Source organism: Ursus maritimus, unplaced genomic scaffold, assembly GCF_017311325.1.
Source record: "Ursus maritimus isolate PB19 unplaced genomic scaffold, ASM1731132v1 scaffold_24, whole genome shotgun sequence".
In the NCBI taxonomy this organism is placed as follows: domain Eukaryota; kingdom Metazoa; phylum Chordata; class Mammalia; order Carnivora; family Ursidae; genus Ursus; species Ursus maritimus.
Window position 1 is genome coordinate 35,358,960 of NW_024424897.1, and position 25,443 is coordinate 35,384,402.

General features: G+C 38.9%; 1 protein-coding gene across 2 annotated transcripts in view; it reads left to right on the top strand.

Annotated features, from left to right (window-relative positions):
- Positions 1–25,443, top strand: part of AATF (apoptosis antagonizing transcription factor) — a 102,600-nt gene that overhangs the window by 17,239 nt on the left and 59,918 nt on the right. For both annotated transcript variants that reach the window (XM_008695590.2, XM_040640951.1), the window contains 4 exons: positions 19,133–19,247; positions 21,053–21,254; positions 21,983–22,147; positions 23,475–23,558. In XM_008695590.2, the coding sequence (XP_008693812.2) occupies positions 19,133–19,247; positions 21,053–21,254; positions 21,983–22,147; positions 23,475–23,558 (566 nt within the window). The remainder of the gene's footprint in view (positions 1–19,132; positions 19,248–21,052; positions 21,255–21,982; positions 22,148–23,474; positions 23,559–25,443) is intronic.

Sequence of the window (25,443 nt, forward strand, 5' to 3'; positions counted from 1 at the left end):
GGTGTTTCATTATGAAAATGAGGATTTAGCTCTTGTTCCTACTACACTCATATACAGTTTCTATCCCTTCATGGTTGTATATTGTAATTTGGTTAGATCAATAGTCAGTATTTACATTATTATGTCTGTGTAAACACCATTCACAGCTGAGCCGTGTAATATATATACTATGATTATTTGTCCTTTCCCACACATCATTTTGTTTTCTAGAGTTAATAATTGTTACATTTCTGTTTGTATTGTTTTCTGTGCAGTTATTTAAGCCCAGACTTTTCTCTAGTTGTCTGAATCTCCTCTCACGATACTCAGTTGCATCAGATATTCTGCCAATTTATCTTCCTCTTCCAGGGTCTTTTGCCCTGCTCTAATCTGGACTGTTATCTTCTCTGGTGCCCAGCTATCAGGTCGGCATCTCCCTTCATCCTGGGGATTACCGTAGCTTCTCACTTCTGTGTGTCCCCTACTCCAGGATCTTTCTTGGCTTACTCCCTTATTTTGGTGAAGTGTATCCTTTAGTAGTTTGCTGAGAAATGGTGCAGGAGAGGTAAACTATTGAGAGCTTGATTGCCTGAAAATATCTTTATTCTGTCATCACGATTGATTGTGTAGAATTCTCTACAATATAGAATTGTGTATAGAATTTTATAAAATATTCCATTGCCTTCCACCCTCCAAAGTTGCTCTTGATAAGTCAAGCTATTCTGATTCCCAATCTTACTGTTTTTTCCTCCCCTTTTGGAAGCTGGGGACTTCTCTTTATCTGCAGAGTTCTGAAATTTCATGGTGCTGTGCCCTGGTGCAGATCTGTTCTATCCACTGCACGGAGTACTCAGGACGTTTTCTACCTGGACACCCATCTTTCAGGCCTGGAAATGTCTTTGAAATCATTTTGTTCATGATTTTCTTTCCTCTGTTTTTCTTTCTTTTTTTTTTGGAAGACCTATCATTTGATGTTAATCTGTTCCTCTGATTTCTTTCTTTTTTTCCTCTTCAACTTTCCATTCTCCCTTCTCTCTCCTTCTTTTCTTTTATGGTTCTACTTTTTTAAAAGATTTTATTTTATTTATTTATTTATTTATTTATTTAAAAGATTTTATTTCTTTATTTGACAGAGAGAGAGACAGCCAGCGAGAGAGGGAACACAAGCAGGGGGAGTGGGAGAGGAAGAAGCAGGCTCCCAGCAGAGGAGCCTGATGTGGGGCTCGATCCCATAACGCCGGGATCACGCCCTGAGCCGAAGGCAGACGCTTAACCGCTGTGCTACCCAGGCGCCCCTAAAAGATTTTATTTTTAAGTAATCTCTATACCCAACTTGGGGCTCAAACTTTGAACCCCAAAATCGAGAATCGCACATTCCACTGACTGAGCCAGCCAGGTGCCCCTGGTTCTACTTTCTAAGATATTTCCTCAGCTTTGTTTTCAAACCCTTCCATCCAGCATTTTTATTTCTTCTATCATTTCAATGTTATTTCTCTGAGAATCTACATGATACATATTTTCTTTAAGTGTTCTTCCTACATAGTTTGTTCCCTCCATGCTTTCTTTTTTTTTAAGTGTATGTATTCTTTTTTTTTTTTTTTTTAAAGATTCTGTTTGAGAGAGAGAGAGAGAGCGAGCATGAGTGGGGAGCCAGACGTGGGACTTGATCTCAGAACCCTGGGATCATGACCTGCGCCCAAGGCAGACGCTTAACCGACTAAACCACCCAGGCGACCCATTCCTTCCATGCTTTCTTTTCTTTTGTTTTAATCCCTGTAAAACATGATAGATGTTTTTTTTGGATGTTTGGTAATCCTTTCCTCTCTGTTGACTTTTAAGAGTAGGGTACTGGGGCACCTGGCTGGCTAGTTGGAAGAGCATGCAACTCTTTATCTCAGGGTCATAAGTTTGAGCCCCACATTGCGTGTAGAGATTACTTAAATAATTAAAACTTAAAAAAAAAAGTAGGGTACCAAAAAGTTAATTAGAAGTTCGTATGTTTAGATTGGGCTCTTTTCTGAGTTTTCCATTGTGAAGTGATCTATGTGGGCCATATTTGGGGAATCTCAGTGTCAGTATCTTCAGGTCTTTGTTCCTATGGGATCATAGCTAGAGGAATGCCAGCATTTTAGCAGGTGGGCAGGCTAGGGATCTGAGCAGTCAGTCTCTGAACTTCAGTTTATTTCCTCTGTTTTTAATGTTATGGCCTTTGCCCTCCACTATGTCTGGTGTTCTCCTATCTAGAGACACTATGTTTAACTCTCTTCAGAGGATAAAGCTCTTAGCTTCTGCCTGTGGGAAAGGATCTGGTATATTGACTGCTTTTAGCCCTGTCTTGCTCTCCTCTTCTAGAGGTGCCTATCACTGCCAGTTCCTGAATCTTCTGGGGTTCTGTTCACGGACCATAAGGGGACTGCTTCTCATTCTTCTTCACTGCTAACACCAGAGTCAACCTGCCCAGGTTTGTTAATGTCAGTTATTAATTTGTCTGTTTTTTAAAACCTGGTTTATTGAGGTGTAATTGACATGCAGCAAACTGTGTAAGGGTCCCATCGCTCTGCTCCCCTTTAAAGCCATATCCCTAGGAAGAGTTGTCTTATTCATTATCTCAGATCCCTTTTTCCTATTCTCTCATGAACCCATTCCTATTCTCTCATGAACCCAATGGCAGAATCTACCATTCTACCCAGACTGCCCACCAGGGTCACATGTGACCCCCCACTTTGCTGAATGAAATGGTCAGTTCTTAATCCTCAGCTTACTTACCCTGTCAGCATTTGTACAATTTGACGTGTATACACCCACGAAACCATTATCACAATGAAGACAATGAACATAGTCTTCATCCCCAGAAGTTCCTTCAGCTTCTTTATAATCTTTCCTTCCTGCCTCTCCCTGTCCCTAAGCAACCACTAATCTGTTTTCTGTCACTATAGTTTGTGTTTTCTAGAATTTTATATAAATGGAATCCTATAGTTGGTGCTGTTTTTTTTGGTCTTTATTTTGAGATAATTATTTTGAGATTCATCTACGTTTTTGCATATGTCAGTAGTTCATTGCCTGTTACTGCTGAGTGATAGTTCCGTAGACGGACACACACGGGTTTTTTGTTCTAGTTATTGGCTATTACAAATAAAGTTGCTGTGAACATTTGTGTACATGTTTTTATATGCATGTACTTTCATTTCTCCTGGATAACTAAGAATGGAATGGCTGAGTCACGTGGTTAGTATATGATTAACTTTTTTTCTTTTTATTCTTTTTGTTTTTTAAAAAGTAATCTCTACACTCGGTGTGGGGCTCAGACTCACAATCAGAGTGTTGCATGCTCTACTGACTGAGCCAGCCAGACACCCCAGCATATGTTTAACTTTTAAAGGAACTGCTAAGCTGTTTTCCAAAGTAGTTATACCATTTTATAATCCCATCAGCAGTGTGCACGAGTTCCAGATGCCCCGCATCCTCGTAAGCGCTTGGTGTGGTCAGACTTCTTAATTTTAAGGATTCTTTTTTTTTTTTTTTTTTTTTAGATTTGATTTGTTTATTTGAGAGAGAGAGTGTGCAAGAGAGCACAAGCGAGGGGAGGGGCAGAGGGGGAGGGAGAGAGAGAGATTCTCAACCAGACTCCGCACTGAGCATGGAGCCAGACTTAGGGCTCCATCCCATGACCCCAAGACCATGACCCGAGCCGAAACCAAGAGTCAGGCACTCAACCAACTGAGCCACCCAGGCGCCCCCCGGGCGTGCTGATAACTATATGGTCCACTGACTTGAGCTTAAGAAACTGAGTCACTATCCTCTCTTTCTAATACTTTGTCCTCTCTTTGTGGGTTTATTCCTTTAAAAGTTACTTTAATCAGTGGAATAGAATAGAGTTCAGATATAGATTCACAGAAATATGGACAATTGACTTTTTACAAAGGTACAAAGTCAGTTCAATGGAGAAGGGATAGTCTTTTCGACAAATGGTGCTACAACAATAGTACATTTATTTGCAAAAGAATGAACTCCAACCTGTAGCTCACACTTTATACAAAAATTAACACAAAAGAGATCAGTAACTGAAAGTGGAGCCAGAACTATTAGGTGTTTTGAAGAAAACGGGGGAGAAAAAGCCTCACGACCTTGGGTTAGACAGTTTTTAGATATGACATCAAAAGCATAATCCATAAAAGAACAAATTGACAAGTTGGGCTAATTCAGAATTAAAATCTTTTGCTCTGTGAAAAGATGTGTTCACAGAATGAAAAGACAGGTTACAGACCTGGAGAGAATATTTGCAAATCGGACAAATCTGACAAAGGACTTAGGTCCAGAATATATGAAAAACTCTCAAAAAAAAAAAAAAAAATAACCACCTCTAAAACTTGAATAATAAAAAAGAGGGCAAAAGATTTGGACGGGAACTTACCCAAGGAAAGTATATGCTGGCAAAGAAGTGCATGAAAAGATGTTCAACGTAATCATTAGTGTTGAGGGAAATGCAGATGAAAACCACAATGAAATGAAAACCACAATGAAATGCCACTTCATACCTATTCGAGTGACTAAAAACTAACACCTGACAGCACCAAGTGACACCTAGGGTGCAGAGCAGTCGAGCTTTCAGACCTTCCTGGTGGGAATGCAAACTAGGGGAGAGTCGAGTGGTTTTTTTATTCAGTTAAACATACTTTTACCAGCTCTTCCACAGAACGGCTTAGATGTTTACCGTAGAGAAGTGAAAGCGTATCTGCACACAAAGCTTGTCCGTGCATGTTTATAGCGGCTTTATTCATAATCATCAAAAAATAGAAACAGCCCACATGTCCTCCAGTAGACAAATAGATAAAACAAATTGTGGTACATTATTCAGCAATAAAAAGGAACAGGTTATTGATAAATGCAGAAACGCGGATGAAACTCAGAGGTCTTATGCTAAGTGAAAGAGGCCAGTCTCAGAAGTTCGATTATATATTTTACAGTTCCATTTATGTTGCCATTCTGGAAAAAGTAGAACTACAGGGATGGGAGAACACATCAGGGGCTGCAGAGATTAGGGGCGGATGAAGGGTCTGACTGCAGAGGGGCAACCCTGCTCTCTTTGTTCCTGGAAGTTTCTATTTTCCTCTTCAGTAGCCTCATTTCCTTGGAGTGTTTTCCACCTGTTTTTCCACCGTGGTTCCCCGCTGAACCCTACAGCTTGGCTTGATTGTGGACATTTTGCTTGGATTGAGGGGGCGGGGGTGGGGGAATAGTTGTGTGCTTATTCCCGGATAAGTCTGGGAATATTTCTTATGGTAATGGATACATGATACAGTACTTCCAGGGGCGGAGGAATGGGCTGCATCAACCTATAGTGTCATTTTTTGCTTGAAAAATATATCTTTGGTACTAAAACCTTACCCAGAAGAGAATAATAGATTGCACAGAGCTTCTAGGTTTTGATGTGGGTTAGAACTGAAAAATGAGATGTCTTTAAACTCTTTTTCCTTTTCTCTTTGATAAGTGATATAATGTGGTTTGGACACTCAGAGATTCCTGAGATTCCAGGTTCTGGTTGATGATTTACTGCAAAATTGCTTATAAATTGAAGTAGAAAATGTTTTGCAGACCTGGCAGCTTTCTGGCTTCACACCCATTTGTCACCCAGCATTTCCCTTTGTGTATAGAACAAGAATTAATTAGGCTGCACTGCAGGAAAAGTTTATGGCTATAATTTATATAGGATGAATTTCTTTTTAAAGAGACAGCATTGTTTTGTTATACCTATATACATATAAGTGTGTATATATATAAAGTGATTTTTTTCTCTTCAAGCAGTGTCTGTGAGCTTCCAGAGTAAGCCTTCATTTTTCTGCCTCATGCAAGACATTGGTGGACTAGATGCTTTTATAGTGATTGCTTTCTGATCAGACTGTTGGTTTTCTGTTTCTTGTTTTTAAATTCATTGTGTGCTAGCGAGCAGCACTCAGTTGTAGGTTTGCATTTTAGACATCGGTCAGACTTGTCTGGTTTCCAGAGCTTTATATTCTTTTGGTCTCTTCGAAGAGTTAGGATTCTGTCTTTTTTTTTTTTTTTTTTTTTTTTTTTTTTTTTTAGGGTCTTGCTCATTCAATTAATGTTTTCATAATCAATGCAAGTCAGAACTTGCAATTTGTTCCTGATTTGCACATTAAAGAGCTCCATTAATTAAGGATCCTGGTGTTTGGCATGTTCCCGCAGGATCCGTGCATTATTTACACGGTGAAAGTGCAAGATGCACGCTTCGCAGTTGTAGTGGCAATCGCAGTTAATCCTGCCTTTTCTCTTTCTTTCTTCTTCTTTTTTGCTTGTGAATAACAATTAATTCACAACTCATTGAAACTCCTCAGGGATACATTGGACCAAAATAGGAACAAGTGATCCAAATGAGGGGGCCACAGTGGAAGAGTAGAAAGTAAATCCTTTGTTTAAAGGGGGAAATCCCCCTGGAAGATACAGAGAATTGATGTGTTTGGTTTTTGTTGGTTGTTGCACTTGGCTGAATGTAGGAGGCATAATGGTGTTGAGTTGTAATTCTGTTTACTCTGATTTGGCAGATTTTTTTTTCCTCTCCGTAATAGTAGTTGTACTGATAAATGAAATTGCCTTTCAGAACCCAAATGACCCCAGAGATTTAGACAAACATACCTCTATGCTTGTGTCAAGTAAGCTGTTTCACAATATTCCTATTTTTAGTTGCTTTTTCGTGGAATCACTTTCCAGGGTGTTGGGCGCTGTTACCATTTCTTTGGAAGCTTCGTCTAAGGCAGAGGTTGTGTAAGAGGCTGTAAAAAGCAGTTGGAAACATGAAATCAGATCACTGGTNCAGCAGGCTCCTCCTTTCTGGTCTCAGCCATGGCTAATGCTTATCTATTCTTAATGCATTTTCCTAATAGTAGCTAGTCTATCTTTAAAAATACCATGAGAAGCTGCAAAGCATTTTCAAGAGTGGAGACATTTTTTCTCCAATATTTATGAAGCTTGCTGGGGATTTTGTGGGACTTAATTTGTCCCTGTGTTTTTCTGCTACTATATATGTAGATATAGATATATAAAATCCATATGTATCTTTATATAAGTGTATGTGTATATAATATTCACTGTAAAAAATAAATACACAGTATTGATGTATGTAAAGGAAAAAGTAAAAGTTCTCCCACTTTCCCAAATCGCTGTACCTTCTTCTCCGAGAAAACAATGTGAGGTGGTTTATCCCGGACATTTTAAAATGTATATATTTTCTTCCACTATATATATTTTTTTCCATTAAGTTTTAGTGGAAGTTTGATGAGGGGAGAGGATGGGAAGACCAGTTTGAGGGGGAAAAAAACGGGCTATAAGGTTGCTTAAGAATTGTCTTAGAGAAAATCTGAATATCATGATACCTTTAAGACATAATTCTCTGTTGATTATTGTAATTATTAGATTTATAACCTGATCCCAAATAAGTTTATCCATATGATTTGCTTTGAAAGTTTGTTATACTTGGACTGCACTTGACTTTAGTTTGAGTTCTTTAGGAATTTTTAATTCACTTTCATTTAATATTGATTGTTTTGCTTGGTGTTTACTTTGAGATCTATCACATTCTGTTTTTCTTGAGGCACTTGGATAAATTTGCCTCTGGATAATACCCCAAATGCTACTATTTTGAGAAGAGTTCTGACTAGGTATTCATACTATTTCATACAAGGAAATTTTTTTTATTCTGTATTATTTTTAAAAAATTATTTTTGAAGGAATCTCTATGCCCAATGTGGGGCTTAAACTCATGACCGCAAGATCAAGGGTTGCACACTGTACCGACTAAGCCAGCCAGGTGCCCGCATACAAGGAAAATTTTTATGTGAAGACAAGCTATTTAGACAGTCTTAAAGATTCTTAAATTTTCAAGATGGTACATGAATGTTATGTGGTGAGGTTTGGGGGAAGGGCAGAGATAGACATTCTAACTCAAGTTCTAATTAGAAAGCATTTCTGGTGTCCTCAGTAAGACTCATAAAAGACTATGAGTGAAAAGAAATCAAATGTGACAATTCGAGAACCAGGATGATCAATTTACTTCTCTCTCGGTATTTTCATCACGCAAGTACAATGTCAGATGCCCTTATACTTAAAACTAATAAAAATAGCTCCAATTTGGTACTTGTGCACTACTCTCCAGACACTGTATTAAGTTCTTTACAGATGTCTCATTTAGTCCCCAAAGCATCCTACGAAGTAGGTGCTAATAACTGTGCCATATATATGAAGTAGTAAGGCCTTGCAGAGGGTTAAGGACCTTGCTCAAGGTCACACGGCTAGTTAGAGGCAAAAGTCAGTGTGAGCCTGCTCCACTGCATAACCTCTGCTCTTGGCCACGCCACCCAAGCACTGTGCATGCTGTTTAACTCTTTTGTCTGGATTTTTGTTGTCGTTGTTGTTTTTTAAGATTTATTTATTTATTTGAGAGAGAGCTCGCATGAGCAGGGAGAGGGGCAGAAGGGGAGAGAAAATCCCAGGCAGACTTCCCACAGGGCGTGATCTCTGAGCCCTTGGACTCTGAGATCATGACCTGAACCGAAATCAAGAGTCGGGTGCTCAACAGACTGAGTCACCCAGGTGTCCTGCTTTTTTCTTCTTTTTAAAGAAAGTATGAGGGTTACGGAATAAATGCCAGAGCTTGAAGAGGTGAAGGCAGGAGCAATATGGAGGTGAAGTTGTTGTAAAACAGAAGGTTTAGGTGAGTAGTAATTGTATCCTTCAGTTTTTTCTAAGATCTTCCCCACATACTGCCTTTCAGTAAGAGAGCTAGAAGGGCCCCGGGGTTTAGCTGATCTCTTCCTGTAGGTAGGTAAGCCTTTTTTTAAATGATAGAGAAATCTATCAATAGGCTTTTTTCTTACTATAACATATTTATGATATGGTAAGGAATTTATGATATGTTATGATAAGGAATATGATACATATTCCTTAAATCAAATTTACTAAACGGCCAAAAGAAAAGTAAGGGAAGTAATCTTCTCTGATCTCAGCAGCTCGAGTTAAGTACTTTTAATACTTTGTTGTATGGTATATATCTTTTCCAATTTTTTTCCCCACTGTGGGCACGTAGTTAGAACTAAGGTGGAACCATATTCTATATTCTGTTTTGCAATCTGTTTTTTTTTTCCTACTTAACAAAGATCATGAATATTTTTCCATGTCGTTAAATATCGTTCTACAGGATTATTTTTAATGGCAGCATAGACTTTCCATCATAGGGATAGTTTAACCGGTTTTTTATTGTTGGACATTTGGATTGTTTCCGGTTTTCATTTTTATAAGTAATGTACTAAACATCATTGTTACTAAATCTTTACTTACATCCATGATTACTTTGTTGTATAAAATAAATTTCTAGGTGTGGAATTAGTATGTGTTCTAAGGATACGTGAAATGTTAAGGCTTTTGATCTGTGTTGCCAAATTGCCCTCCAGAAAGGTGGTATCACTTCACATTCTGACCTTCTTTATATGAATGTCAAGTTTCCCTTATCCTTGTCAACACTGGACTTCATAATTTTGTTTCATCTTTGTCACTTTGATAAATGGAAAATGATTTCTGCTTATTTTGGTTTACAGTTTTTAAAATTTACACTTCCCAGTGTTGAATGAGGGTAAACATTTTTTTCCTTACATTTATTAGTCCTTGGCATTTCTTTTGTGAATCACACAGGGGAAATTTTAGACTAGTTCTAGGGATAGATGATCTCCTTATCAGTCAAACTAATGGCCACCTCTAATTTCTCCTGCCTTTATTTTGATCTGTTTCTCCTTGTTTGATTTTCTGTTGACAGGCAGAATTACTTCTACCTCAGAAGACCTCTTTGTACTATTGTATATATTTAGTCTTAATTACGTTTTTTAGTAGTCATAAAAGTAAAATGTGTTTATAGTAAAAATATATATTTTTTCAAACAGTATTGTTCCCCCTCCTCCCCAACAGTACTGAAATGTAACATGGATTGTGAAAGTCTTCTTTTTCCCTCCTGTAAATAGCACTCTTCAGAGGTAACCATTTTTAGCAATTTGGCATATATCCTTCCAGATACTTCGTCAGTTTAAACTTTTTTTAAACCATAAATGACATCCCACTTTGCATCATCCCATGTTAATGAATATAAATATGCCTTTTCTTTCTTAAAAAAAACACAACTTGGCTATCTTTGTTTTCTTTTTCTTTTTCCTGAAGTATTTTAAATTAAATTATAATCATCATGCCAGCTTGCCTCTAAATACTTATGTAAGTGGTTCCTAAAAAATGAGAATGTTTCTTACATAATACTGTCATCTCACCTAAGCAAATTAATACTTCCTAATAATCCTAATGATACTAATGATATGTCCGCTCCATATTCTGATTACTTCCATTATCCCAGAAAGTATTATGTAGTTTAGTTTATTCAGAACAAGTTCTGTTTATAATTATCCTTTTCAACAGCTGTGCAGAAAGTTATCTGGCTAAACTAAATTAATTTAACCAATCCCCTATAAATGGGCCCTTAAGATGTTCGCAGTTTTTACCAGTTATAAACAATACTAAAAATAATGTTTTTGGACCTGCCTCTTTTGCTCTCTTATCTGATTATTTTGTTAGGATTAATTTCTAGAAATGGAATAGTAGGGTCAGGTGGTATGCATGTGCAAACCTTTGATACATTTTGCCAGATTGCTTTCTGGATGTGTTGTGCTAATTAAACTCTTATCGGTTGTATATGAAGAGTGCCCCTTTCCTCACATTCTTGCCAGCATCCAGTAGTATCAGAAAAATATAACATTGTTTTAGGTTTCTTTCTCTTTTCTTCCTTCTCTTTTTCTTTTTTTTTTTTTCCCCTTAAGTGAGGCCAAACATCTGTTCTGATGTGTTTGGCCATTTGAATTTTGGAGACTATTAATCCATTTCTTACCATTCTTTTTTTTCACATTAAGCAAATATCCCTTCATTTTGCCTTACCGGGCCTGCCTTCTGTCCATATAGATTTGGGCTTCCTTTACTTTCTCCACTTTGTTTTTCCTAGTGTGGGAACCACATTTGGTCATAGCATTTTAACAGAGCCTGACTAGTATTGTATTTTGTTTTTGTTTTTGTTATTATCATGTAGTGGTATTAGGGAGGGAGGGCAGTTTTGTCATTTCTTTTTTTCTTTTTTTTTAAGATTTTATTTATTCATTTGAGAGAGAGAGAGAGAGAGAGAGAGAGAGCATGAGCGGGGGGAGGGGCAAAAGGAGAGGGAAAAGCAGACTCCCCCCCCCCGGGATCATGACCTGAGCCGAAACAGATGCTTAACCGAGTGAGCCACCCAGGTGCCCATGTTTTGTCGTTTCTTATAATTGAAAATGGCGTTATACTTTGCTTTCCAGATTGTTTTGATACGTGACCATTTAAGGAAACATTGATGTAGAAAATGAATAATATGTAGTTCTTTTTAAAGCTTGTAGTAGTGTTTCATTTTCTCTTCAGTATGACAGCGGTATGATAGTACCCACCTCCAAGGGTTATTGAGAGGGTTTAAATGAGTTGTGTAATACATAGAAAGTGCCTAGACTAGGGCCTGCCCCTTTGTGGGTTCTTCATGATGTTAACTGTTAATAGCGATAGTACAGTCTTTTCTTAGACTGTAGCTCTATGGCCACAGTATTTGTTTCCCCCTTCTTAAAAGGGTTATGTAAATGAATACCAGTACTATACTTGCCGTTACGCCTTTGAAGACTTCAAATGGACATAGAAGAACATGCCAAGAAATTATTAGGCTGCCATTTTTATTCATTTATTCATTCAGCAACCTGCCATCTGCCAACACCAGGCATACCAAGGTGAATTGTTCACAATCCCCATCTCCAGGACCTCGTAGTAAGTTGTGGAGATAGGTAAACCACTTCTAAGGCATAAATATTTAAGTGTTTTCACGTGAAAGCAACCTCCCAAAGTGTTTTCATTTTGGGTTGGCAAATCAATCAATTAGTCTTACTAATATTAAAAGAAACACGACAACAGTCTTATTTTCTGAGCCTCATTTCATCCATCTAAGTGGTGATGATTACTCTGTCTTCATGTGACTGCATTGTAACGTTTGTAAGTTCTTCGATCTGGTAAGATGGTTTTGAGACTCTTAGGAGTAGCCTGTAAAAAGTTAAGTTTGATGACTTTGCTTTTGTTAACAGAAGTCAGTTCGTCGAGGATATGTACTTGTTGCAGCTAGCGAATATGTAGTTCGCATTTGGTTGGCTGGTCAGCATTTACATTTGGAAATGAGAGTGTAATTCGATGTTCTGCCACGTGGCTGAGGAGGCATCATTGCTCTGGAACGAACATGTGTTTGTAGAATACTTTTTGGGGCCCAGGTGATGTGTTGGATGCCAAAGTGACAGGATGGGGTCTGTGCTCTCAAGTAGCTTACAACGTAGTGAAATCAGACTCAGCACAGTATGACAAGTGCTGGAGCAGTGGTGTGAATGAGGCTGAGAAAGGAGTGGTCGACTCTGCCTGGGAATCCCCATTTTCCCAGCCCACACAGTAGAGAGAATTTGGGCATTTAAGTTAGGAGTAGTTTCATTGCCTAAGAGGCTGTTTGTTTAAAGGCTTTTTCATAAGAAAGGATCAGGCTGTTTTATATGAAACGGAGAGGGTAACTTGAGTTGGATTGTGGTTCTAATTTTATTGTGAGTAGGTTTTCTGACTTCAAAGTTTACTTTAAATTTTAGTAACATTTTAAATTATAAAGGTAATATATGCTTATAAAATATTCAGCTGTTCAAAAATATGTCAAGTAAAAATGAAAGTATCTCTTCTCTCCCTGGGTAACTCTCATTAGACAGTTTAAACAATTACTTGTAAATAAGCTTGGATTTTAAGCACCCCGTATTCTGAGCATTTATTCTTTCTGCTCAAAGGGGGAAAATACATTTCCCTTTTTAGGGAAGTACCGCGGAGCAGTGGAGGTTGTCTGGGGCCTGTGTAGTGGATTCCGGGAAGTACATTGATCAGTTAGGTTGCTGTGTCCTATAGGGCTTTTTAAGGATTTATTGACACACTTCATCAAGGTATTTGAGGCAGTATTCAGGGAAACCTAAGAAGTTCTGCAGTTCTTTTCCCTTCCTTATAAATTCACGCCTGGTCAGAAATTACAGCTTGAGTGGGATGTCCCTCCACAGAACTCAAATGCATGCTATCTATCATGTTACTTAGTGCGGTGGCAGTAATGTAAAATGTTACGGATTTTTTTTTTCTTTTTTCTTTTTGCTTCTTTCTGTGAGGGGGCTCACCCAACATATTTTATCATATGTCTCTTCATCTCTCCCTATTTCAGCTTCCACTTATTCCCCCAATTCCCCACATCATTCTCTTAAGAGAAAAAAAATCAGTTTTGTCCACCGAGTCCTCTTTCTTACTTGATTTAATATGTCTTGGGTTGAATGTTTCTCACAAAAACACTTTGCATTCAGAATTAGCCTATCAAACCGTTTCCTCCATGGACTCCTCCACAGACTGCACACTTTCCACTGTGGGGCCCCCTGAGGTATGGAAACCCAAGGCTGCTTTTGGCTTTAGCCGTCATGACTTTAGAATATCAGTCCCCATGCTCTGCTTTGAAAAGTTATCCTGCTGGTGGTTTTGTACCATTAAAAAAATTCTGCTTTCGGTCCGCAGAACCAACCAGCCAACCAACACACGGAGACAGAACTCCTTATCCTGTTCCAGTTAAAACCACAGCCCTCATAGTAACACATCACTTATCCAGATCTGGGAATACATACGTGCACACACTGTATATATGTATACATACGTGGAAATATACGAAGTCTAGGTGGACACACATTGGAGATGATAGCAGCTCATCCGTATGGTTGGTGTTCAGGAATTTGCAACCTGCAGTACTCTTTCTTACTGGCAACGCCATTCTGCTTGGGGAATATAGAACAAGCCCAAACAGTAATACTGACAGAATTCGGAATTATGATACAGTGGGGCCTTCACGTAATTCTTTGTTGAAGAAGTTAGGGCCTAAATGTTAAGCCTTATTGTTATTCTGAGTTGATAATCTCTGCCTTGCTTTAATAATTTTTCCTCATGCCTGGGTAGCCCGCGAGTTGCACAATAATCACTCACACAGCTTTGTAATCAATGCCCAAAGTAATAGGATTCCTCTGGCCACCGGCAATTAATAAATTTGTGTCTTTTTTAAAACACTAGCAAGTCGGGCCTGAAATACGACTGACTGGCTCTCCTCATTTGCATATTTATTGCAGTGGAAAAATTCTTACCAGATGATTGATGCTGAGCCTGCCTCTTGAATTCCAAGCAGCACATTATTATGAAATGAAAAATGCCGGCCATACAGTTGATTAAAGTTGAAGACAGTGGAATCGGTGTTTTTTAAGATTGTGGGAGAATTAAAGGCATATTTTAATAGATGTTGACAAGAAGTGAACTAACAAAAGCAAAGCAAAGGATTTGCTTGAAAAGATTTAATCAAACGTCTTTCTTGGGGGATTAATTGCCGGGGATGACTAGTGCAAGTGGCAGGCGTGTGTGGATTTGAATGAAAAGTATTGTTCTCAGGCCAATATATCGTGTGTCATTTTGACCTATAGTTTAGCTCTGGTTCTAGAGTTACTTTTGAAGGGGAAAAAAATGCTCTCATAATCTATACATTCTATTCTAGTTCATTGTATTTATCTGGCGTAATAGGAATGTGGGAATTTATGTATACTTGTACATAAATTATTGTATGTTTTCAGGTTTATTTTTAAAATAACTGTAGAGATATTTAAAAACTGATAAGGTAAGCTTTATTTTAGTTATAAATTCACTCTCTGCATCCCCCCTCCAATCCCCTTGCCAGAAGTTGTACTTATTGGTTTATAATCTAATTAATGAACTGTGCCTATGTCCAAACTTATTCTCTGCCTCCAAGTTTATGTTGCACAGCCAAGATGAATCAGGGAGAAAAATAAAGCTGTTAGGTGAAAATGGTTTTTAGATTGGTGACATTTTATATATAGAACGCTTGCATATGGGTAGCGTGTAAGTGAATACTTAATACAGGAATCGATGAATACTAGCTCAGTCCTAGCACTGTCGATCAGTACAAGCACAACTTGAGATTTTCACCACGTGAAAGATGGTGATTTTTTTTGATAGTGATATACTTTCCATATCCACAGCATTTAAAAATGTATGACATGCCTTAATATATAAAAACATGTTTATTATTTTCCACCTAAATTCTGTGAGATACACAGACGAAGGATTATCTACATTTTACAGATGAGAAAATTGCGACTCGAAGATTAAATTGGTCTGCTCAGTATAAAATGACTAGTCAGTAATAGTGTCAGTTAGAATACAGGGCTCCTGACCCTTAGNAAAGCACTCTTTCCATTGATTCTCTACTTGGAAAATTATTCCTAAAGCTGGTGCCCAGATGCTCAGGTTGTATCTTGATAATATGGTGAGGCGTATGTCCTTCTTAATCTGCTCTTAAGGGAAAGGCCTCTGGAAATGGACCATGTAGGACAAAATAAACATATATATCCTTGACAGTCTCCATTTGTTTTGTGGCCACGTGCCAAGGGGGAGAGGAGAAAGTATATGCCTCTCTGCTGCTTTTTTTAACTTGTAACTCTGACAGTAATTAGGAGAAAAATAAACGGTGAATTAGAAACTGCTGGTTCCATTCTCTTCATTTTTCATAGGGTTGAACAAATAGAATTCAGTCCTATGTGAATGATAAAAAGAAGGTTCGTTGCGGTTTTGTTTTGTGTTTTGGCTGGGAAGAATCCACTGTCGGATTTGAGTCTCCAGGAGAGTCTTTCCTCGCTCTTGGCAGCTGTGGCTTTGAGGAGGCCTGCCGTATCCAGCAAAGGATTGTCTGGCCTCTTCGGATTTTACATAAAACCTTAGTGGAAGGAAATGTGGCCCTAATATTGCAAAGAAATGAGAATTGGGTTCTTTCTTCTCTATCTCTTTAGAGGAAGCTGTCCATGTGTTGGTCACTGGTGACTTTACTTTGATAAACATTTTTTTTCTTTTTCTTTATTTCTTCTTCTTCTTCTTTTTGTGTGTGTGTGTGTGTGTGTGTGTGTGTGTGTGTGTGTGGTTAGAAGCACAGAATTGCAGATTTCATCTCTGGTAGGTCTCTTGACACTTTGATGCATGGTGGTGCTATCCCTGAATGGAGCTTAAATACTTCAGGGCTACTTTCTGACTGGGTGAAGGGGTGTATAAAATGAGAACATATGAGAGAGTATTAACAGAAAGGCACACTTTGATTTACTGATATTGGCTCTCTGCTTTCTTGTTGGATTGATATGCTGTCTAATATATCTGCAATGGATTTTTTTTAAACTGACTTGAACAAAATAAAAAGGCTTGTATAGCTACTTGAAAGTGGCCCTTAAAAGTAGCAGTCTCTTCGTTGGATGTTTTCACAGTTCTTGGTTAAGCTACATGTGAGAGTCACGTTATGACCTGCTTGCTGGGGGCCAGCAGCTATGAGCGTTACAGACTGCTCTGCAGCTCACCCCCCGCTTGGCTCCTGATTTCCTGTTTTACATCATGGATGCATGGCACCTACAGGAAGTAAGGGGCAGGCACCTGCTTTTCTTGTTCTTTTTTTTTTTTTTTTTAAGATTTTATTTATTTATTTGACAGAGAGCACAATCAGGGAGGGAGGCAGAGGGAGAAGCAGGCTCCCTGCTGAGCAAGGAGCCCAGCGCCGGGCTTGATCCCAGCACCCTGGGATCATGACCTGAGCCGAAGGCAGACGCTTAACCAACTGAGCCGCCCAGGTGCCCCTTTTAAATTTTTCATTGTGGCAAAAAACACATAACCTAAAATTTACCTAACATAGAATTTATCCTAACCGTTTTTTTCATTTTCCAAATCTATTTTTAAATTTTCATTCCTGTATAGTTAACATACAGTGTTATATTAGTTTCAGGTGTACAATATGGGGATTCAAAAATTTATCCTAACCGTTTCTAAGTGTACAGTTCAGTAGTGTTAAGTGTATTCGCATTGTTGTGTTACCAATCTACAGAACTTTCCGTCTTGTAGGACTAGAGCCCTATACCTGTTAAACAAGTCTCCATTCCCCTCTCCCCCAGGCCCTAGTAACCCCCATCCTACTTTCTGTCTCTATGAGTTTGACAACTCTAGGTACCTCCTATAAGTGGAATGATACAGTTCCTATCTTTTTATGGCTAGCTTATTGCACTCAGCATAATGTCCCCAAGGTTCATCCATGTGTTGTAGCCCATGTCAGAATTTCTTTCTTTTTAAAGGCTGAATAATATTCCGTTGTTTTTTTTCCCTGTTCTTTTTGACTAGGCTCAAGATTGAAAGGTAATAGATGATTTTTTTCTGTACAGAGATGAACTGGGATGGTAGAATTATTTATTATGCCCTGCTTTGGAAACACTTAAAGTGTTTTTTTTTTTCAATTGTGTTAAAATATACATGACATAAAATTTACCAGCTTAACTATTTATAGGTATATAGTTCAGTATCATTAAGTACATTCACATGGCTATCCCAACATCCCCACCATCCATCTCCAGAACTTTTTCATCATCTCAGTCTGAAACTCTGTATCCGTTGAACAGGAACAGATGTCCATTCCGCTGTCCTCTGCACCCCTGACCACCACCGTTCTGCTTTCTGCTTCTGTAAATTCGACTGTTCTAGGTCCCTCGTGTAAGTGAAATCACACAGTATTTGTGCTTTTGCAACTGGCTTATTTCACTTAGCATAAGATTTTCAAGGTTAGGTCTTGGGAATTTTGAAAACTACTTTGCAAATGCAAAATTGGTTTGTGTTTTCACTTTGGAAAACATGGGCTCTGTTTCTTAAGATATAACCTTTTCTAGAGAAGGCACTAAAAACTGTGGCTAATGCTAACTGAAGTTTGTGTGGGCTGAAGTCCATATGGAATATAAAGTAACAATGAATGTAGGGATTGCTAAATGAAAGTAGGGGTGCTTGTGAGAAGGTTATAGTTATTTAAGGGAAAGAGGGAAGGCGTGAGAGAAGCATGGCCAGAGATGATTCGACAGCCATTACCGATAATAAGAATGGAAAGTCACATGATTTAGCAGTGGATTAAATACATCGAATAAGGGCACCAAAATGTCAGTGATCGCCTATGAAAACACATTAAACAGAGAAATCAGACAAGGGAGAAATCTTAGGAAGAACAAAGTTCTGGTTCTGACGTGGTGTATTTGGAGGAGTAATGAGCATCCACGTGGAGATTTTCTTGCAGGTGCTGGAAATGTGGACGCTCGATAATAGGAGAGACGTCTGAGTGCTACCAACGCAGAAACAGTGATTATCAGTGTCTAGTTAGCCCCTTTAGCAGGATTAGGCTGATAAAGAAGGTAAGAGTTCAGTTCTCAGAGGGCCAGTTTTTCTCCTGAACGTTCTTAGCCGTAGACTGTGTACTTAATCCTGACCAGCTGTATTCCATACGCATTCCGTCGGCTATGTGGAGAACCAGCTAAGAACATGTTCTTGATATGCAAAATTTTAATACACAGTTCAGTACTGCAAATAGTAAGTCATTAGCTTGGGTTTCGTACGTGAACAAGAACTTTTCATAGGAATATGTGCGGGGAGACTGTATGTATGAGATGGCAGTTCAAAGCAGAGGCAAGTGAGATCTGAGAGAGGGCAGTGGTGGTGGCGGCAGTAGGGGTCCCAGGACAAAGTTGTGCTCTTTAGAAGAGGAGGAATTGCTTAAGGAGTTGATTGATAGAGGGATAATCCAGGAGGTCGATGGGTTACCTGTAGAAACTAACACCATAGGAAAAACGATTGGTTATGGTGACAGGCAGGGAAGGAGTTTGTCAATCTTACTGAATTTAAGAACTCACAATTTATTGCAGACCCTTTCGTACACACCTTACGTATGTTTACCTCACTTGTTCCTCACAACAAGCCTGTGAAGTACGCACTGGAATTATTTCCTTTCAGGAATTCTGTGTTTCAGAAAGTTCTTAGTCCCCGGCTGCCCTTTGCCTGCCCCCCACCCTGGCCAGAACTGCTCGGGAGTCTTGAATTACAGGCATTGCCTACTTTGGAGAATTGTAGGTAATTGATTGTTCCTTCTCTGTGCTTTATTTTCCAGGTCACAAAGCCCTTAAAGCATTGTTGAGGTCACTGGCAGATCTTCAGGAAGAGTTGCTTTTCCAGTACCCAGACACTAGGTACTTAGTCGATGGGACAAAGCCCAAAGCGGAGAGGTAAGGAAGGAATGGAGCTATGGGGCTGCTTATTTTAATCTGAGTAGTTTCCCATCATTTTTCAAAAAGAAAGCCAACTCTTCTGTAGGCAGATATCAGACTTACTGTTAGTAAAACAGAAGCACCTTCTTACATTTAACTGGTGGCCAGGATGGCACACGAATTGGGAATTAAGTTTTCCATTTTTATATTTACTTGTACCTGCTTTTCTTTGTGGGCTTCCGCAAGAGGCTTGCCTTTTCTTCAGACCTATTGAAATTAGGAGATGAAGGGCGCCTGGGTGGTGAGTCAGTGGAGTGTACGACTCCTGGTTTCAACTCGGCTGTGGTCTCAGAGTGGTGAGAGGTAGCCCCGTGTCAGGTTTCGCACTCAGAGTGGAGTTGGCTTGAGACTCTCTCTTCTCCTCCCTTTGCCCCTCCCCAGCGCAAATAAATAAATACATAAATAAATACATAAATAAATATTTTTTTAAAAAATTAGGAGATGAAAGCACGTTTTTAATTTTTATTCTTTTTTTTTTAAAGATTTTATTTGAGAGAGAGCAGGCGAGCGCATGAGTGGGAGGGGTCAGAGGAAGAGGGAGAAGCTGATTCCCCACTGAGCAGGCAGCCAGATGTGGAGCTCGATCATGACCTGGGCTGAAAGCAGATGCTTAACCAACTGAGCCACCCAGGCGCCCCTTAATTTTAGTTCTTTTTCTCTCTCTCTCTTTTTTTTTTGAAGATTTTATTTGTTGATGGGGGAGGGGAGAGAGAGAGCACAAGCAGGCTAAGTGGCAGGTAGAGGGAGAAGTAGGCTCCCTGCTGAGTAAGGAGCCTGATGCGGGACTGGGTCCCGGGACCCTGAGATCATGACCTGAGCTGAAGGCAGGCACTTAACCGACTGAGCCACCCAGGCGCCCCTTAATTTTAATTCTTAATTAATGCTTATGAAGCACTTTGTGCCAATAGCATGGGATTGCTGGTCACAGCCGTCTCCTTATCAGTGAGGGGAAGAAGCAGTTATTTTGAAGGGTGGAAGATGTTCAGATAAGATTGGAATAAACTTTACTTTTTCTGAAGTTGTCAACATTTGATGAAGGATTTCCACAGCCCTCCTCCACCACCCATTGTTTGAACCTGCTGTATATGGTACCTGCTTGCTTTTTTTCCTTTGGGCTTGTCCTTTGCTCCATTCTTTTTTACTGAATTAGTTGGAGGGACAACAAGCGAGCTCACATTTATTGAGCACCCACAGCGTGTTGGGGTGGGTAGTCCAGTGAGTATAAGCGGCTTGATAGAGGCTGTATTACTCTCTCCGAGCAGTTGCCTGTTGCAGTGTAGTTGCCCACTGTTCGAGTTTTCTTCACATTCAACTCTCTTCCTTTGATTCAGCTAATGTTATTCAGCTTTCCTGAACAATTGATTACAGGGAGACACATTTCCCTTATTGATCTGGGGATTAAGGTCATAAAAGTATGATTATGTGTTTAATTTTTAAAGACTGTCTTGTAACAGTATAGGCCTGGTTCATACGCATTTCTAATAATGTTTTTACAACCTCATTTATTTTTACGGTTTGCTTACCTTCCAAAAAAATATTTTGAAGCCAGTAGGTTTTATATTTATTTGAAAAGTTACTTGAGTTTTTGATTGACCTCACGAACATTCTTTCCAAACAAAAAACGCCACCTTTACATCTGTGGTGGTTTTTAAAATGTAGACAGAATAGGGAAGGCCTAAATACTCTGGACTTCATGTGAGCCTAGCTTTTGACTTGGGTAATATTTGTTTACATTGAACTTAATGTTCTTACTGGTTTTTTAGTGAGGAGGAGATTTCCAGTGAAGATGAAGAGCTAGTAGAAGAGAAGAGGAAGCAGAGAAGGCCCCCACCAAAGAGGAAGCTGGAGCTGGAGGACTATCCCAGCTTCATGGCGAAGCGATTTGCCGACTTTACCGTCTACAGGAACCGTACACTTCAGAAGTGGCATGATAAAACCAAGCTGGCTTCTGGAAAATTGGGGAAGGCAAGTGTGTGTGTGTGTGTGTGTGTGTGTGTGTGTGTGTGTAACAGAGTTTGTGGCAACCTGAAGCAGTTTTAAGAAATTGGAACTACAGCTCGTTGATATGGATAATGTCATGACGTAATAGGAATCAGTCATTTCTACAGAAAAATTTACTGAACTCCTACCATTCAGACCTGGGATTTTAATTTTATTAGAAAGGATATTTTGGGGACACCTGGGTGGCTCAGTCAGTTAAGCCTCTGACTCTTGATGTCAGCTCATGTCCTGATCTCAGGGTCAAGAGATCCAGCCCCACATCAGGCTCCATACTCGGTGAGGAGTCTGCTCGGGTTTCTCTCTTTCCCTCTGCCCCTGCTCGAGCGCTCTCACGCGTACTCTCTCTCAAATAAATAAATAAATGACATCTTTTAAAAAAAAGAATATTTTGTTGTAGAAATTGTGGCCTTGTAAGTGTTCAAATATTTGGGAATACAAAATACTGAAAGAAATGGATTTTTCAACAGTTATGAAAGGTGTGAGAGTTAATCCCTGGGTATACGACCTGCCTTAGACTAATTTTTTTTTTCCTGAGAATAATTACAGCCATTCACAAACTCAGTCGTAACACCAAGTCCCTCTGAAAGGAGGATTGTCTTTTTCTCTGCTGACACAGAAAGATAGAGAAACCAATGTAGCTGCCTTCAGCACAGACTTTCTGCATTATCTGACACTGGTTAATGTTGTTGCAGGGTTTTGGTGCCTTTGAACGCTCAATCTTGACTCAGATCGATCATATTCTGATGGACAAAGAAAGATTACTTCGAAGGACACAGACCAAGCGCTCCATCTACCGAGTTCTTGGCAAACCTGAACCGGCAGAGCAGCCTCTCCCGGAGAGTTTGCCAGGACAGCCGGTAAGAGCTCTGTGATGCTGGGCGATTACAGGGAGCGGTTTCTGTGAGGCTAATTAGCTGAAGAATCTGGTCACTTGCTTGTAGGTGTTGCTCTTGGTATAAGAAGGTAGTGAAAGAAAGGGAAAAAAGCACTACTTTACTAGATTGTAAATTTACTAGAAACAGTTTATGGGACGAGAAAGTTCTTTTAAAATGGAGCTATTATTAACTTGTGTGCAGTCTTCTCTTATTTTTGAGTTTGACATGAGTCTGGTAACGGAAGCATTTGTCATCCAGTTTTTAAAAATTCAATTTTAAAGCTACTTCTCTAGAAATGTAGTAGTTAGGAAGTGTGTACTTCAGGCTCTATGTCCGACGTTTCGATCCTATAGGAAAGGATCCAGTATTGGAACAAATTCTTCCGTTTAAAGGAAACTTTTATTTATAGAAATACATACTTGATAATTTTTTTCAATGTTCAGAAGAATTTAAAATGAAAAGTGAAATTCTTCTCGGATTAAACCAGTGTTCATAATTGTAACAAGGCATTTTCTATTCATATAACTATATATGCATAGAACACACACACACACACACATATATAAAACATGGTTCTATTTTTTTTAACGAAATGGGATGGATATATGTGTGTTTACATACATAAAATGTTATATACTCTATATAAAATCTTAACAGTTTTTTAAATTTAATTTTTCCTAGGTACTTTTCCAAATCATTACATAGAGATTTATCTCGTTTTTCCTAATATTAGGCTGTGGGGTATTCCATTGTGTGGATGTGTACTCTACTATAATTTATTCAAACAGTGGCTATTTATGTTGTATCTAGCTTTAGAAGCAGTGCTATAGGAAAACATTCATGAGCATTTATAATACGTGTATTTGTGTGAACATGTGGATAGATTTCTCAAAGTGGAAATGTCAAATTAAAGAGAATACACATTTTAAAAATCCTGATAGATGTTACTGATTGCCTCCAAAAAGGTTGCATTAATTTCCATTTCTACCAGTTCAGTTTTCTGGTACTGAGTGTTGCCAGTTTTAGAGCTGAAAAATGGTGTGTTCTCATTTTAGTTCTCATGTATTTAATTTGAAGGAGGTTAAACATATTTTGTATGATTATTGATGATTTGTGGTTCTTTTCCTGTCAGGTGCCTAATTAATGTCTTTGCCCACTTTTTTATTGGAATGTTTTTGTTCTTTAATTTTAACAGCTCTTTATATCTTAAGGAAAGCTGCTTTGACTGTTAATACACATTATTTGTAGTAGCTACATTACTTTGATAACCCCTTTGAATTCACTCCTTCCTTTTTTCTCCTTGATATAGGAGATCCTTCCTCAAGCCCCTGCCAATGCCCACCTGAAGGACTTGGATGGTGAAATCTTTGATGACGATGACTTTTACCACCAGGTGTGATTTTTACACTCTTTTCTTCTGTTACACATCAGGTTTTAGCATTTTTTTTTTTTTAAGATTTTATTTATTTGGCAGAGAGAGAGTGAGGAAGGGAACACAAGCTGGGGGAGTGGGAGCAGGAGAAGCAGGCTTCCTGCTGAGCCTGATGTGGGGCTTGATCCCAGGACCCTGGGATCATGACCTGAGCTGAAGCAGATGCTTATCAACTGAGCCACCCAGGGGCCCCCAGTTTTAGCATTTTAAAACTAGCTCATAGAATTCTCTGACCAAAAGGTGGCTTACTTTGGAAGGAGGATAGAGTCAGGGAGTTAGAAGTGCTATCTTTAGAATTGACTTACTGTGTAGTTCTGAGTCTTTTGGTGTTGTTGTTGTTGTTGTTTAAAGAGTTTATGTTTTTAAAATAATCTCTACATCCTGTGTGGGGCTCAGATTCACAACCTGGAGGTCTAGAGTCTGACGCTCCGCCAGCTGAGCTAGCCAGGCACTCCTGTTGTTCTGCTTCTGTGTTGTATTTTTCCTTTTGAAATGAAAACGGCTACAACTACTTTGTTGGTTGCTGCAGAGTGTAAAGTAACTGTAAAACAGCTGCACCTTCTTTGAGTGAAGTGCTTTATTCTTTCTCAACCATTTTTGCTAATGTTAATAGAGGACTTTTTGTTAGTTATTTGGTTTCTTGTCCTGTTGCTATTAGATTGGGATACGGAGCTAAAGGGCTGGGCTCCCAGAGTCCTTGAATTGCACTTCTGGTTCTATTGCCTATTAAGCGTCTTGTCTTTGGTGTGTGTGTGTGTGCGTGTGTGTGTCTGTGCTCGCATGTGTGCAGGTGCACGTGTCTGTTCAAATCAGTAAGTATGTATTGAGATTGTCTGCTACTATTGATTATAATAATAGTGTAGTGTTTTGAAGACAGACAGAATTGGCAGGAGTTGAAATGTGGCCAGTTCTTGATATTTCTTCCCAAATGTCCCCCAGTTCTTTCCCTGACATTATTATCTGCTGGTATGCTGCTCTTTTTAATGATGCTAGTGACTGTAAAGGTAGACTAAACATTTGGGCTGTTTTAAAGATCTAAAATAATTTCCTGTAATCCTGGGTCTCCTGATAAGTCATACTTAATGAAATGTGCTCTAGGATGTACCCTTTCTAGCTCTGGAGAATCAAGGATGCTGTTCAGCAGTGATACACCAGCTTTTGTTGAGCCATTACTTACCGAGATATTCTTTTCTTCTCTGCTGAATTTTTAGTGTGTTAACTTTTGTGTTAAATTTACAACTGCTTGTTGAAGGTTTAGCCATGATGACCGTGTTATGTATTTGGAATATGAAGGAAGGAATGTGGGGAAAATTACACTACAAGGCCAGTAGAACAGGTGATTCTGTATAGGGGATAGCTCTGAGTCTTTGCCCTAAGAAGAGAAATAATAATCTTTCTATTCACTCTGCGATGTTCGGTGAAATTATTGCCGTAAGTGAGCCTTAGAAGTAATGATGAGAGGGTATGGGAAAGAGGATTGGTGTGTCCTCAGGTGTTCCTAGTCAGAGGTCCTGATTCTTTTTTCCTCTTCTTCTCTTATTATATCCATTTGTCAGAAGAGTAGGGAACTCTATTTTGTTCTAGGGTGTCTAAGGAAGTACCTGATATGGGATATTAATACTGTATAATTGTGTGAGATCATGGGAGACAATCAGAAATGCTCCAGTCTTCATTAATTGAAGCGTGTATTGTTCGATGGAAAGTGCATCATAAATTAAATAGGCTTAATAAAATAAACCGAAATTACCGAGGAGAAGTTGCTTCCACTGGCAGTCCTTAGTCTGAAAGATTTTTAAAAAAATTTTTTAAATCTTTTTTTTGCCTGCAGGTCTGTTTAAAAAAAAAA